We start from the raw sequence: 15,107 nt of genomic DNA, 5'->3' as shown, positions 1-15,107 counted from the left end.
AGATTTGTATCGAATTTTAGTATACCAATCTTTTTAAAAGCGGTACGACCAAATAGTTGAACCGGGTTCGATCGTGAACCGATGACATATTCTGGTTGGATTGATGATAAAATCTAAAGTAAACTAAATCTGCAAAATAAAAAACGGGAAATCGATGAACTATTGAACTAGTTTTGAACCAAACTTGATTATTAAATGTAAAATTTTGAGCTCTAGCCTGACAATCACTTTTACTTCATAAACATTTTTTTCTCTAACACTATTTTTTAGATATATTGTTCTTCAACTAAATTTTCAGATTTAAAAAAAAAACTTCACCATTATACTTGTTCAAGGTTTTAACTACTTTACAAAATTTTGTTGTTCAAAAAAAAAAAAAAAACTACTTTACAAAATTACTACAAGTTACACAAACCTTTAATCAGAACTTTAGACTTAAAACTATAATCTAATGTGCAACTTATCACTTTTTCATTTTATTTTTGATTCTCAATGATTTGTAAATGAAGATAATTTGGCTTATCATTTCATGAATTATTTGAGTATAATTTTTTGTTTTTGTTTCGTAATACAGAATGGAAAATAATTCAAGTGTCTCACTTTCTAGTCTTAAAATTATGAGATGTTTTGGTTAATATTTTTCATGTTTTAAAACTCGGCCATATAATTGTAAATTCAACTATACGCTCACATGTGGAAATCCGTGGCAAATAGAATCATAAAAGACTAAAAATCGAAAATATCTAAATTCATTTTTTGAGATATCTTATTTTTTTGCTTGATATCTCATGAATTAATGTAGATTTATCGATTATATGTTAAACTCAATAAAAACAAGCTTAGAAAAAGGAAAAACGATGTACTCTTGATATTAAAACAATATCGTTTATTACATCACTCTCGACCTTATTGGGCCTACAGAAAAGTTTTGAAAAGCCCAAATAAAGAACAACTTTTTCATTATTGTTTTCTATTTGAAATCGATAGCTTTTGGCGGTGAAATGGGAAAATGAAGCCGCGGAGTCTCGTCTCACAATCCCCGACGAGCCCGAAGCTAACCACCGGCTGCGAAACCCTCGACTCATGTCTCCGCGGCGGATTCCCCTGCGGTTCCCTAACAGAAATCGCCGCGGAGAGCGGCTGCGGAAAAACACAGCTCTGCCTTCAGCTCTCCCTCCGCGCCCAGCTCCCGGTCTCAATCGGCGGACTCGACGGCTCATCTCTCTACCTCCACTCCGAGTTTCCCTTCCCTTTCCGCCGTCTCCACCAGCTCTCTCGATCTTTCACCTATCGAACCCTGGCATCTACGCGGATCACAGCGATAACCCTTGCGATCACGTCTTCGTGCAAAGCGTCCACTCCGTAGACCACCTGTTCGACGTAATGCCTAGGATAAACGCTTTTGCTGAGAACTCGAAAACGAGGCTTCCTCTGAAGCTGATCGTGCTTGATTCCGTAGCGGCGTTGTTCAGATCGGAGTTTGATAACACGCCGTCTGATCTCAGGAAGAGAGCTTCTTGCTTTTTCAAGATGTCAGGGAAGCTGAAGCAGCTGGCGAGTAGGTTTGGTTTGGCTGTTGTGGTTACGAATCAGGTGACTGATTTCGTTGAGTCTTCTTCCGATGGGTTGAGTGGGCTGAGAGTTGGGAATTTGAGGTGTTTGTATTCGTCTGGGAGACGGGTTGTTCCTGCTTTGGGATTGGCTTGGGCTAACTGTGTGAACTCTAGAGTTTTCATCTCGAGAAGTGGTGTATGCGAAGAGAGAAGGGGGGATGGTGAGAGCGGTTCGAGTTTGGTGTCTGGAAGAGCTCGGAGACGGTTTGATATTGTTTTTTCACCTTATTTGCCTGCTTCTTCTTGCGAGTTCGTGATCACAGGGGAGGGGATTTGTGGAGTTAGGTGATACATGGGTGCTATGCGGGGTAGTTTTTAGTCGGAGCATCATGGGTTTTTGGAGTTTTGAGTGATGTTTATGTAGATTTCTTTTTCTGAGGGAGATGGGTTGCAAAAAGTCAGGTTCTTTCATATTTCTACTCTTGTGTATATGTGATATTTAAAAATCTCATTTTTTGCTTGTCTTTAGTTTATAATCATTCTAGAAAGAATTCTTCATGCTATTGCTTTCTGTAAGAATCATATACAATTCTCACTTTGTTCTCTGATTCTGCAACGGTAATACATGCCTTAAGGAGTGACATATAACATACTTTGTTGTCTTCTTTTGATATTGGCAACTCAAATGTAGTTAAGTGGGAAATCTCTCGTTTCTGACTTGAAATAAGAGATATCTCCCCATCTTTAACCCATTGATTATTTTCTATTTCATTGAATGGCAGAGAGATGACTGAGAAGTCTGGGGAGACTATGTTTGTGGAATCAGGAATTGTAGTTCGAGAGCATCAAAACAACATATGATCCTTAGATAAAGAATGAGAGATTCAGGCTAAGGCTGAGGGCACAAGTACACGACGGATAAAGCAGTAATGTTTGGATTGTTATGTTACAGTTCCTTGGTCTCTTCAAGTTTATGTGGTGGTATGACGAGATGTGGTGTTATCGCCTTCCCGCTATGTCTCATGCATGATTGTCACAGTTCCTTGGTCTCTCAGGCTCAAGTTTACTCCCGCTGTTTTGAACCAAACAATTATATCATTTTGTCAATGTGTTCATCTGCACTAGAGCACCACAACCGAAGTCATAAGCCACTCGGGCCTTACACAGTCCACTAGGCCCAATTAAACGGTGTGGGCCCATGTTTCTCCTTGCTTGAAGATGAGTACACTGGATCACAGTCACCACCATCTGCAAATGAGAGCTCATAATTAAAAATAAAAATCGTTTTGATTATTACTGAAATAAAAAGCAGAGAGAGAGAGAGGGAGAGAGAGAGAAGTTTTAATTAAAAACCTTTTTCTGCAGTTCTCCAGAAACATTCCGTTTCAGATAATTTGATTTTTGAATTTATTTTCGCTCTCTCCCTGTGCTCGATTAGATCTGTTCTCGTGAGTCATCGTCGCCTCGCGCCGTTGCTTTCACGGAGGAAAGCCGTTCGAAAATGCCGCCGACTGATGCTGAGTTCGATCCCAAAGTAAGATTTACTCTTTAATTCGATGCGTTCTCGCTATATCCCTCTCAAAAATTTTAAGCTTCAGTGATTCATTTGTGTTTTTTTTTTTTTGGCTCAACAGGTGTTACCTCAGTCCGCGACGGGGTTAGCTCTTTTCTTTTATATATTCTCCGATGAGTTAGGGTTTATGATTTTTGTGTGTGTTTTGGATATAACAAAGGGATTACACATTTGCGAACGTGGACAATCTGGAGCATTGCGCCAAGTATTTGAACCAGACGATGGTTACATTTGGTTTCCCTGCCTCGCTCGATCTCTTCTCCAATGATCCGGTGCCGTTTCATTGTTCGATACGTCTATTTATTAATCCTTGCAATCTCTGTTGTGGTTGACTGTTTTGATTAAGGTTTCTTGTTGTTGATTAGGTTTCAATCTCAAGGACCTGTAACTGCATGTACTCGTTGCTTCAACAGCGACAGCGTGACTTGGAGTTTAGAGAATCTGCTAATGAGCTGAGGCTGAGGTGAAATGCTTTTCGATTTTTTGTTGTTGTTGTTGTTGTCAATATGCTTTGCATTTGCGTTTACTGAAGCTTCTAATACACTTAGAGGATTGACGATTGGTACAGAGACTAGTCATTGTTTACTTATTTAGTGTTTTCAGCTATGGTAATATTTGATCTCTATCAGTAAATTTGGGATCTTGTTCCATGGACATATACAAAGTTCAAGATTATCGTATTTAGTTTATTAGCTAAAATGTTGTGGTTACTTTGATTCTAGTTTGATGTTAAAACATTTCTACTCTGGTTCTTGGAACTGTTAAATAGTTTCCTTATGGTTTTATGTGGGTTGCCTTTGTATGTATGTAGACAACAATCGGATATAGCTAGACTTGAAGCTAAAGTTGAGAGGCTCGATGCGCAGCTCCAACACAAGGACAGGGAAATCGCAACCATTACTAGGACTGTGAGTCTTGTCAAGTTTCTGCTCATTTGGCTTCTCTTTTTTTTTTTGCTTAGGCTCTTGATTGAATATTGGATTCATTCACTCCTTGGACAGGAAGCGAAAAACACAGCGGCTTTGAAGTCGCAGATTGAAAAGCTACAGCAGGAGAGAGATGAGTTTCAAAGGATGGTGATCGGTAACCAGGTTCGATTAGTTTCTTATGCTGCTCGGATTAACTACTTCATCTTTTGATGAAATAACACTCTGATCGAATGTCTACATTTGTTTTTCCAATCTCTGAATAGCAAGTCAAAGCTCAACAGATACATGAAATGAAGAAAAAGGAAAAGGATTATATTAAATTGCAGGTTGTGTATCTTTCTCTCATGGAAGTGACTTTTCTGTATCATGTTTGATCTGCATTATGAAAGATAAATTTTGTTTCTCGAGCAGGAACGGTTGAATCAAGTATTGATGGAGAAAAAGAAAGAATCAAAATCAGGAATGGAGATAATGAATTTGCTACAGGTCCTTTACTAGCATCCTTAATTGTTTTCCAATCCTTAATGACGAATGTTGGACTATCCGCTTGATAATTAATCTGATAAACTTAAACAGAAAGAAGGGAGGCAGCGTGGGACCTGGAATGGCAAGAAGACTGATACTGACTTCTACAAAAAGATAGTACGAGTCTAACTGTAACAGTTCATTAACATTACACAGAGTTTCGAAGTTTCAACGGCATTTCTTTAATAACGTCCTTGCAGGTGGATACATATGAAGCAAAAAATCAAGAGTTAATGGCTGAGAACACTAACCTAAGAGCATTGCTTCGTTCCATGCAGGTAACCTCTATCATCACACTTGGCTTAACCTCACTATGTTAACATGCTCATTCATAAGCAAAGGTTTTGTCTTTTGGTTATGTTGCAGACAGATATGCGTGATTTCTTAAACGCTCCAAATGGGTCAGCTAATCCTTCATTGGCTGGCAATGAGAAACGTGAGGCTGATCCTTCACAATCTCCATTGGGTGGAAAGACGGTACGATTGAATCCTTTATTATGTTAGATAAATTGATTGGCCAATATCTAACTAGTCATTACACAGGATGTGTTTGATCTACCTTTCCGCATGGCTAGAGGTCAAATAGAAGAAAGTTTGCGCACTAAGATGGCTTCCATAAAGGTTTTCTTTTACTACGGGGATTTCCATGTACGCAATATCAATCTTTGTCAGCGCCTGACTAACTTCTTTCTTCTTATTTCCCTTGGTGGGATAAAATAAAAGGAACGCATGGTTCAGTTACAAGATGCACCTAAAGGAGCATCTGTCACTTCTGAAGCAACAGAGAGAGAGCTTGAACTTGAAGCTCAGCTCGTTGAGGCAAGAAGCATAATCCAAGAACAGGTCTTTTTTCTTTACTCGCCATTTAAACATTTTGTGATGTGTTTCTTATTCCATTCAAATATTATTGCAGGAGTCCATAATGTGTAAACACCTCCCAAAATCAGAGCAACGAAAGGTATTCTATCTTTGAAACTAACACACAGCTTCTGACTTAAAATAAGATGATGATGCGAAACGAATTTAACAATTGACAAACTCGTTGCAGGGAATACATAGCTCCCGTGACAGCTGAGGTATACTTGTAAACTTCTCTCGTCTTTCATATCTCTGATGCGCTCTTTCTTATTAAATTGTTTTGATGTATAATCTCTCTATCTACAGGGAGTATGAAAATGTTGGAACTCGAAAACCATGGATCCAAGTGAAGTTACTCTGCATTAAGAGATCGTCAGAAGATGTAGTAGTCGTGGTAGTATTGTATTTGACCAGCACCCAAACCTCTCTCCTTGGATTATCTTAGTTTTGTATATTCAGCTTTTTAGTTGTCACTATCAAAGATCCTTCTTCCTTCTGGAGAACCAAATATTAATATTATTAATATGTATGATCGACTCTAGTATTTGTATTAAAACAAGTAATTACAATCTCACTGGAAGGCTATTTCATGCAAGCCTATTCGATGCCGTGCCTATAGGTTTTTATGCCATAGATATATATAGATATACACACACATATATATTTAGTCTTTTACTAAATTCTCTTGCAATGGAACAATATAGATATAGCTTTTATTAAATAAAATTTTAACAGAAAAATATTTCTTCTTATTTTTACGTTTAACTTGTAAAGTTCTGTAAAACGCAATATTATCTTTAACAAAAATAATATTTGCTATTTTCAATCACATTTTATAATTCTAGAATAAATCATTTAAACATTATTTGATTATGTACTATCACCATATTCTTTCCCAATTAAAAATATGACATAAAGTCATTTGATTTTGACATGTATAATTTTTTTGCAATTATTCATATTTTAATAATATTTATGAAATATTTTAATAATTAATTAATATATCATTATTAAAATCAAAAAATTATATGACAATATTTTTTGAAATATGGTATTGCTTTATATATATCATCTTAATAAAAATTAAGGTTGGATGGAATGGGATATCCGGAAAAAACTGGAATATCCGGATTCGAATTCATTAGATCCATAAATTTAATATCCGGAAATATCACATTATCCGCGGATATCTTGATCCGGATTTGTAACAAATTATTAATAAATATTTAAAAAATTTATTAAAAATTATGAATATAATATAAAATTTTGAAAATAATATTATAAATATTATTTTAAGAATAAATGTTGATATATCAAATATAATTATTAATAAAATTAAAAATATATATTTTAAAGAGACGATCCGGATATCCGATCTTCAAAATTAAAATATTTAGATCCAAATTATGTTTTGACGGATCCTTAATTTTACTATCCGGATCTGGATCCGGACGATCCAGATATCCTATCTTCGAAGCAAATCATGATCGAATCTCGGATCGAGTCCGGATCCCGAATAATAAGTCTGAAGCATAATAAAAAATAACATAAATATAATTAAAATATAACAAAATTTTACATCAATTCGTATATCATATTTTGTATAAATATAAATATATATATATATTAAAATTAATTATAATTGTGACTTAACAAATACAAAATTAAAACAATGCTAATCAAATGATTTTTTTAATAGTTTAAGTGATAAATAATATTTGAGAATTTATTTGATTTTGTGTCTTGAAAAAATATATACAATTTTTCTTGATAAATTTCTTAAAATATGCTAAGTTGGCTAGCTACTACTTTTTAAGAATTCACTCTTTTAACAATAATATTTGAGTTTATGTTTACTAATTATTATTTAGGGTTTAATATTTAAGGGGTGATATTGGATTTATAAACTTTTATAATAATCATTCTTAACATAAATGATTTAACAAAAATTAATATTTTTATCATTAATTTCAGATATTTATGAAAATAATTATCTTTTAAGGATAAATAACTAATTATCTGTTGACAAAAAAACTAATTATCTTTTTTTTTGAAAATTAACTAATTATCTTGATAAAAAATGTTTTTTGTTCAATTTTATAAAACACATGACACCAATATATTCTACCATTGTTTATAAATCAGTAAAAAAAAGTTGACACAAAACTAATGTTTATCTCGCTCAGCCAGAGACTCAGAGTTAACGAAATATGGTAAATCTTTGAACCAATATGCTTTTTGTAAGCATTTTAACAGTAACACTATATTCCAAATCATTCGTTTTTTTAGTCAAAAAAAAAATCATTCATTTCTGTATTTAACAATAACCAAATCGAATATTTGTTATTCTCTTTTTTACCTTTACGTTCTAGAACTAGTCGAAGAAATCGAATGTACTATGTTAATAAGATAACACCATCTCATGGCAAGTAGTACTTTTCTTGGTTTCTGGACCGACCTTCTTTATGGGCAAATTAATATGTTAATAACTTTTGACATAATTAAAATGTAGATATATACATTATTCGTACTACATAAAGCTAATAGTAAGCTACTCCATATTTGTAGAGTGACTGACATAGTGGATACATTTTTAAACTGAACCAAAATGCCATAGATTATGTAACTTATATTACAATATATAACATTTTAACAAAATAAAAATCAAATGGGTTGCAGTGGGGTTGTTCACGAAACACAAATTCTCATGTTCATATTGAAAACATTAACAATTACAAATCAAATAGTCTGCTAAACTGCTAATGACATAAACATAAATATTTACTAACTAAATGTTAAATGTTATTTCGATCTCTCAAATCGTTTTACATGTAGTCAATTCTTATAGTTCTTATAATTCTTCAAAGAATATCGTGGAATATATTAATAGAAAGGAGTGTATATAGTTCCCAACATTGGTTGCCAGTCAAATATATAAAGGAGTGTATATAGTTCCCAACATTGGTTGCCAGTCAAATCAAAGCATTTTTGTGTAAATAAATATCTTCGAGACCACGTGAAGATATCAGATATTTACAACTTTTTTTGTCTTTTATATTTAAAGAATAGAACCAAACTTTTAAAGAACTTCAAAGAAAAAAAAAGCTTTCATCAGAGAAGAAGATAATTCATCAGAGGGTTCTGTGCTAGAAACATCTAGAAAAAGAGGAAAAATATTTTCTTTTCACAAACTACTACTACTACACAAGATAGCCTAGAAAGAAAAAAAAAACAGAGAAAAAAAAAGGAAGAACACAAAGGAAAACAAAATGCAAGCTGCTTCGGTAATAAAGCTTGTCTTTGTTCGATGTTTGTTGTTGGAAGTTTTTCATTCGGTGATACAATGAACCAATCCTCATTTTTTCTTATTTCCTCTGGTATATATTTTTATTATCTGTGTATTTTTTTTTTTTGGAAACAAATTATCTGTGTATTTTTTTTTTAAAATTAACAAAGCTTTTGTGACTTGTATAGTTTCTTTTATCGAGCTTTGAAGACTGAGTGCTCCTCAAATCTATGTCTATACGTACATTTTATATATGTGAGGAGAGCTTCATGGGTTTCCTTTTTGGTTGGTTAAAGTTTTAATTATTTTTTTTGTAACTTTAAAGTTTTAATTTTAGAAATTTTGAAAAATAAAAATCTGAGCTTTATCGATCTCTTTTGTTCTTCCGGTTCATGGCTACTGTTACATCTTTGATCCCTTCTTTTTGTTAGAACATCGTATATTCTTTCTCTTTGTCTCAGATTGTTGTGATGGGTGTCTTATCTTTTTCTTTATAACTTTACATTATTTAACTTTTTTTTTTCATTATTTTAACTTTTTGTTTTATTGTTTGTCTGAAAACTGATCTGCAGCTCTCAAAGATCTGGCGTTTTGATAGTAATGTGGGTCCAGAAGAAGACATGGATCCTTCTTCATTTCAAGGTACGAGTTCTTCTTCATGTGTCGTCGACGTGAACGTCTTTGTCTTGTCACTGTTCTTGTTTCATGCGTTGTTTATTAAGGGAGGTCGTGTTAGGTCGCAAACACGACGTCGTTTTCATTGTCGGAACTGTTAAATGTATGAACAGAAACGCTTTATTTCACGCATTGGATTCGTCGTCATTGTTGAAATTTTTTTGGTTTCATGGGTTGTTGGGACTCATCCTTCTCATTGACAAAGTTCAAAACTTTGAATGATTCTCTACCCATAAAAGTCACAAATCAAATCCCTTCCCACACTCCTTTTTAGGGTTTAAAGGATTGTTCTTTTTGTTTTTTTACAGGTGTTGTGTGCACTGACTTTCCAAAAAAGAAAGGTTTGAGCGTAAGCGAGAGAAGAGAACTGATCCACGCATTGTCCAAGCAGCCAGAAGAAGCTTCAGAGCTTTTAAACTCATGGAGCCGTAACGAGATAATGAAGATCATATGCGCAGAGATGGGTAAAGAGAGGAACTACACTGGTCTCACCAAACCAAAACTCATCGAAAACCTACTCAGTCTCGTCTCTCGTCCCCTCGGTGAAACCTCTTGTCCTGACCGTAAAACCACCTCGAGGAGGAAGAAGAAGAAACAGAAGACGACGACTAGTTACGTCATCTGCTGCGAGAATTTAGCTTGTAGAGCTGCGCTCGGAAGTGAAGATACCTTTTGCAGAAGATGTTCTTGCTGCGTTTGTCAAAAGTTCGATGATAATAAAGATCCGAGTCTATGGATTGCTTGCGAGGGTTGTGGATTGTCTTGTCATTTGGAGTGTGCTTTGAAGGAAGATGGGGTTGGGGTTGGAAGTGGTCTTGATGGTAGGTTTCATTGTGTGTTTTGCGGCAAAGATAATGACTTGCTTGGGTAAGTGAAGGTTTCATTTGTTTGGAGAATGTTAATGTTATAATAATAATGTGTGTGAACTTACAGATGCTGGAGGAAACAAGTGAAGGTTGCAAAGGAGACTAGGCGTGTGGATGTTCTCTGTTATCGTGTTTCTTTAGGACAGAAGCTGTTGAGAGGTACAAGGAGGTATTATAATCTGTTGGAACTCATGGATGAGGCGGTGAAGAAGCTGGAGGGTGATGTGGGTCCGTTAGTGACTTGGGAGATGAAGATGGCTCGAGGTATCGTCAATAGACTTGCTTCGGGAGCACAAGTTCAGAAGCTGTGTTCTTTGGCAATGGAAGCTATGGACAAAATGGTCTCACCACCTTCAGAATCTGTTTCAAGACGAGGTTAGTTTTCTGATCACACATTATTCTTGTTTTGAAGTCTGATGATGTTCTGGTTAGGTGACATGTTGAGTGTGAGAGTAGAAGAGATTCAAGCAAAATCAGCCGCTGTGAGATTAGACTCCGATGAAGCAGGGAACAACAGGCAACGCCTATTGACAAACTCTAGCACTGGTCTTTGTTGTAATCCATATTTGCCTGAAGATGAATCCAACAATGTCCGTAAAAGCTGCTGCAAAGAAAACGATGACAATGACAACATTGGACACTGTAGTGCAGCAGAGGAAGTAGAATCTGAGCTTGAAGAAGACGAGAGGCTAGTCGTAAAAAGGTATGTCAACGAGATAGAGGGAAGAGACTTGATTATAACACCCTGCAAGAGAGACACATTCAACGGCAAGCAAGGAGGGAACAAAAGATCCAAATCAAGAACATCAACCAAGAAACCCGAGACCAATGTAGCAGCAGCAAATGCAGTGGGAGATAAAGAGTTGAGTCATATTGTGAAGACCATTAGATGCTTAGAGCAAGAAGGGCATATAGACAAGAGTTTCAGGGAAAGGTTCTTGACATGGTATAGCTTAAAAGCTACTCATAGAGAAGTTAGTGTTGTGAAGGTTTTTGTAGAGACATTCACGGATGATCTGTCTTCTTTGGGACAACAGCTTGTGGACACATTCTCAGAATCCATAGTGAGCAAGAGATCATCAACATCTGGTGGTGTACCTGCTGGAATCTGCTTCAAGCTCTGGCATTAAAAATCTTTAGAAATCCGTCTTTATATACCAACTTTGCTTAGTATTTATTCTATCTAAACCATAACGATACTTTGGAATGAAAATATGCAAGTTCTCTAACACCCACCCCTTTGCTTCTAATGTATGGTACAAGTTAGAGCATGGAGATTGGTCGTGTGAGATGTTTGAAATACCTTTGGATCTGACCGGACAAGGACTAGACACAAGAACTGAATGGTGGTCAAATGTACCATACATAACATATAATGAAACCACAATTTTAACGAGTGCAAGTCTGTTGTCTTTGATCCACAAATCGAGATTTTTTTTTTATTCGAACTCAGTTTCTTTCTATAGTATAATAATCCGATGAACATCTTCACATCTCCCTTCACTCATTTCTTCATAGTACTGCACAATCCAAATGAAATTTTATCAAACCCTATGGTATTAGCAAAAATCATTTATATAAAAAAAATAAGGATACCTAATTCTGTTTATCAAAATATAAAACGAAAGATTTGTGTTTTCATACAGAATCTAAAAAAGTAAAGAAATGTAATAGTGAAGTTACCTATAAGAGAAAGGGAGGAGTATCACTCAAGGACTTTCTTGGGGTCAAGCTGTCCACTGGAGTAACTAGAAGGAACCGCAGAGAGCTCGAGTCTTCCTTTCCATTCTTCACCTGGTTTCAATGTGATTGGCCTCTCGATAGCTGCAGCTTCAACACAAAGCATATGCTTATAGTCTTCATCTCCCAAGTCTGATATCGTCTTTGACCTCTTATCCCAAGGATTCCACACCACTGAAAATATGATAGTATGACTCAGTTTTTTTTGCTTTACAATATTGTCTTATATATAAAAATAGGATTCTCAAGTTTTTTACCAGCATCAGCAAGCCCGTCTTTGCGAACAACGAAAGTCCTCTTCTTCTCGTGGTCCAAAATAGCAATCTTCGTAGGAGTGCTCAGGTAAATCTTGTCAGTCTTGAACACAAGTACAATTTTTATTTGTTTGAGTGATGATACAAATAGATAATATCTCAGAAAGAAAGGAGAGATCGAGATCACAAACTTACTTCGGATTCAAAAGTTATAGCATCGCCTTGTTCCGTAAAACGTTCTCTGTTCTTTAAGTTGTCTAGATAATCAAGCGTCTCCAATCCTTCGACCCTTACTTCACTAAACACAAGCAAACACATGCATGTTAGTATCTCTATTCTAAACCTTCCTGGAAAGATAGATGTAGCGAGTTCAATACGATATAGCTCCCACACTTTGGTAAAATGACAAGTAAAATTGCACCAAGTTGGCATGAAAGAAAATACATGATGCAACATGAGAGTACGTACCTGATGTCCGAGACAGAGAAATAGGTGTGATAAGCAAATGTGAATGTAAACGGCTTCCCATCAGAGCTGGTGTTTCTGATACGAGAGGTCAGTGTCAATTCTCCTTCAGATCCCAAGGCTACCCTCATCCGGAACTCAAAACTGAAATGAATGCACCGAGATGAAACTCAGTAATGTTGCTCTTCTTTGTGAGAGTTGGTGAAGAAAAAGTAACCAAGATTCTATGTAGACATTTTTAGATTAATACGTTATACTGTTCTACGTAGATATAAAGAGCCTGAGTTTTGAAGAACCTTACTTGTGAGGCCATGCCTTCAGATCGTCTTCAGTGGGTCTTAGGATGAGGTCAACGAAAGCATTAGAAGAAGAATTTGTTGGCAGAGGAGGCGGGCTAGCATCGACTTCCCAGATCCTGTTTCTAGCGAATCCATGTGATTCCAGTGTACCAAAGTTACTGAACTGCATGAACAAATAACATAATCTCATGAGCATAATTGAATAGTAAATTGGGAACTTACAAAGGAAGAAATATATATATACACATACTTGTGGAAAGCATAGTGGGATCCCTCCACGGATTGGTTTTGGAGGCTTGAATATAGCCTGCACAACGCATAGCACATGGTTTCAGGTCTCTATCGTTTATGAGCAAACAAAAACTACTCTAGTCTGAGCAAATCACTAGATTGCAAAATAAAATTATCTATTCATTCACCTACTTCTTTAAGAAATTAAGCTAAAGAAGTGAAGATCCTTTCCTTTAAAGTAACGATCAAATGTAAAGAATGAAATTTTAAACAATATTTCTTCCCAAATCTTTCATCAACTTCCTTGAACTAATCAGAGAAAGAACATGAGATGCATATAACTATAAATGTTTAGCCTCCAAATTCAATCATAATTTAAAGATGGTAAAGAGTCTGCATAACCTTGCTACTGAGGTGAAGTAACTCTTCTCCATTCTCATTCTTCCAAGAAGTCACATGTCCACCATACAAGTATACCTGCATTTCGTCCAAGATCACTTATAATTAAAACAAAAAAAGAAAAAAAGTAATCATACAGAGAGAGCTCACTCTGTTTGTTAACTTTTTAAATCATCTCTCTTAGAAAACTCAACCTTACCCTATAGATTCTCATAGATTAAGCTTTACATTTACACATTCATCACCAAGATCAGATCCGGTTCTTCCGTTAACCAATCCACATACTCATATATACATAAACACAATCACAAGAGCTAAAAAATTCCTCAAGGATCTAAGAGATTCAACAATCGCAAATCAAACGAGGACATCGATCTTAGCCAAAAACAGAAGATCTTAAATCTCAGATCAATCTCCGCGGAGCAGAAGCAACTACAGATAGCCTAGGGAGGATACCTCGGCGGAGCGGTTGCGAGACTCGCGGAGGACGATTTTGTCGAGGCCATTGATGCCTTTGGCGAGCTCAAAAGAAGGACGCTCCGTCGCCATGGATAGTAGAGAAAACTATCAGAAACTATAACGAGATCGAAATCACCGTATGCTCCGCTCCGTCGCTTCTACTCTACTTCTACTTCGTCTTCACTACTCCTCTCTCACTTTTCCCAACTTTTTTGCCGTTTTTAATGCTTTTATTTTTATATATTTTCTTTTTATTTGGGTTATTATTATAACTAGGATAAAGTGACAAAAGAAAAATTTTAAAACATGGTGGGATTAATGAAGATTAAATTACTGACCACCTGATTAAAGAGAGATTTTATTCACATTGTTTCTTTAATAATAAGTATAAACCAACAGAGAAAAAGTCAAGTAAAAACCCAACAGTCACACTGATAGATAACAAAACAAACAAACAAATACAAAAAAAGTAATCCTAAGTATCATTTTAGAAAATTTGAATTATGTATATAAAAATATATAGAGAATATATATATTTCATTATTTGTAAGCAGCTCAAAAATGAAGATAAATGTATGATGCCCTCCTCTGCAAAAGAAGAGGAAGAAAAAAAAATTAATAAGATAAGACTAATGCTAAACATGATTACTTTATCTATCAATAGATAAACATGATCAAGAATCTGAGTAAGATATGGATCTAACTTACGAGTTTTGGGGTTGATATGAAGCAGAAGAAGAGTGAGTGAGTGTATCAGAATAATTGAACAGCCGTTTTGAGCTTGTTTTGTTTCCACTTTGGAAGTTTATAGAACTCACTCTTTGTCATCTCAAATTTATCCTTGAACTCTGCTGCAGTCAAGTATGCCTGGAAACAGAACCTTTCTTCATTAACACGCAAATTCGATGAAAAAAAGAAGAATCTATTTGTAATATGTTATATGAGTGTTTAAAAGAATCTAACCTCTCTTCTAGTGAGGTCGATGTCTGGAGCAG

The 15,107-nt window shown here is 35.4% G+C and overlaps 4 protein-coding genes across 5 annotated transcripts; 3 read left to right on the top strand and 1 right to left on the bottom strand.

Annotated features, from left to right (window-relative positions):
• The first annotated feature begins 964 nt into the window (after positions 1-964).
• Positions 965-2,079, top strand: LOC108843946 (DNA repair protein XRCC3 homolog). The gene is given in 2 exon segments (XM_018617110.2): positions 965-1,277; positions 1,280-2,079. Coding segments are annotated over 2 exon segments (891 nt in total). The 5' UTR covers positions 965-1,009; the 3' UTR covers positions 1,903-2,079.
• Positions 2,080-2,808: 729 nt separating this feature from the next.
• LOC108843945 (uncharacterized) lies at positions 2,809-6,038 on the top strand. Its single transcript, XM_018617108.2, has 16 exons — positions 2,809-3,087; positions 3,188-3,210; positions 3,287-3,398; positions 3,492-3,589; positions 3,938-4,034; positions 4,128-4,217; positions 4,319-4,381; positions 4,467-4,541; positions 4,632-4,697; positions 4,781-4,858; positions 4,947-5,057; positions 5,124-5,201; positions 5,304-5,423; positions 5,494-5,538; positions 5,629-5,656; positions 5,745-6,038. The coding sequence occupies exons 1-15, from the start codon at positions 3,055-3,057 to the stop codon at positions 5,653-5,655; spliced, it is 1,116 nt and encodes a 371-aa protein (XP_018472610.2). The 5' UTR covers positions 2,809-3,054; the 3' UTR covers position 5,656; positions 5,745-6,038.
• A 2,485-nt stretch (positions 6,039-8,523) lies between these two features.
• On the top strand, positions 8,524-11,494 carry LOC108847540 (protein VERNALIZATION INSENSITIVE 3). 2 transcript variants are annotated; one of them, XM_018620802.2, is made up of 5 exons: positions 8,524-8,722; positions 9,297-9,366; positions 9,708-10,266; positions 10,333-10,640; positions 10,698-11,494. In XM_018620802.2, the coding sequence occupies exons 1-5, from the start codon at positions 8,708-8,710 to the stop codon at positions 11,393-11,395; spliced, it is 1,650 nt and encodes a 549-aa protein (XP_018476304.1). In that variant the 5' UTR covers positions 8,524-8,707; the 3' UTR covers positions 11,396-11,494. The 2 variants fall into 2 exon arrangements, with proteins under 2 accessions (XP_018476304.1, XP_056861047.1); XM_057005067.1 differs by lacking the exons at positions 8,524-8,722; positions 9,297-9,366 and adding an exon at positions 9,556-9,637.
• Positions 11,495-11,609: 115 nt separating this feature from the next.
• LOC108847541 (putative glucose-6-phosphate 1-epimerase) lies at positions 11,610-14,330 on the bottom strand. Its single transcript, XM_018620805.2, has 9 exons — positions 14,110-14,330; positions 13,657-13,731; positions 13,274-13,330; positions 13,026-13,186; positions 12,728-12,868; positions 12,455-12,557; positions 12,263-12,362; positions 11,949-12,179; positions 11,610-11,785 (listed from the first exon to the last, which is right to left on the bottom strand). Exons 1-8 carry the CDS (start codon positions 14,200-14,202, stop codon positions 11,971-11,973), a joined length of 939 nt encoding a protein of 312 aa, XP_018476307.1. The 5' UTR covers positions 14,203-14,330; the 3' UTR covers positions 11,610-11,785; positions 11,949-11,970.
• Between the last annotated feature and the right edge of the window lie 777 nt (positions 14,331-15,107).

Source organism: Raphanus sativus, chromosome 3, assembly GCF_000801105.2.
Source record: "Raphanus sativus cultivar WK10039 chromosome 3, ASM80110v3, whole genome shotgun sequence".
Taxonomy (NCBI): domain Eukaryota; kingdom Viridiplantae; phylum Streptophyta; class Magnoliopsida; order Brassicales; family Brassicaceae; genus Raphanus; species Raphanus sativus.
Note: the sequence above shows the minus strand (reverse complement) of the source record. Positions and strands in the feature narration are given on the sequence as shown.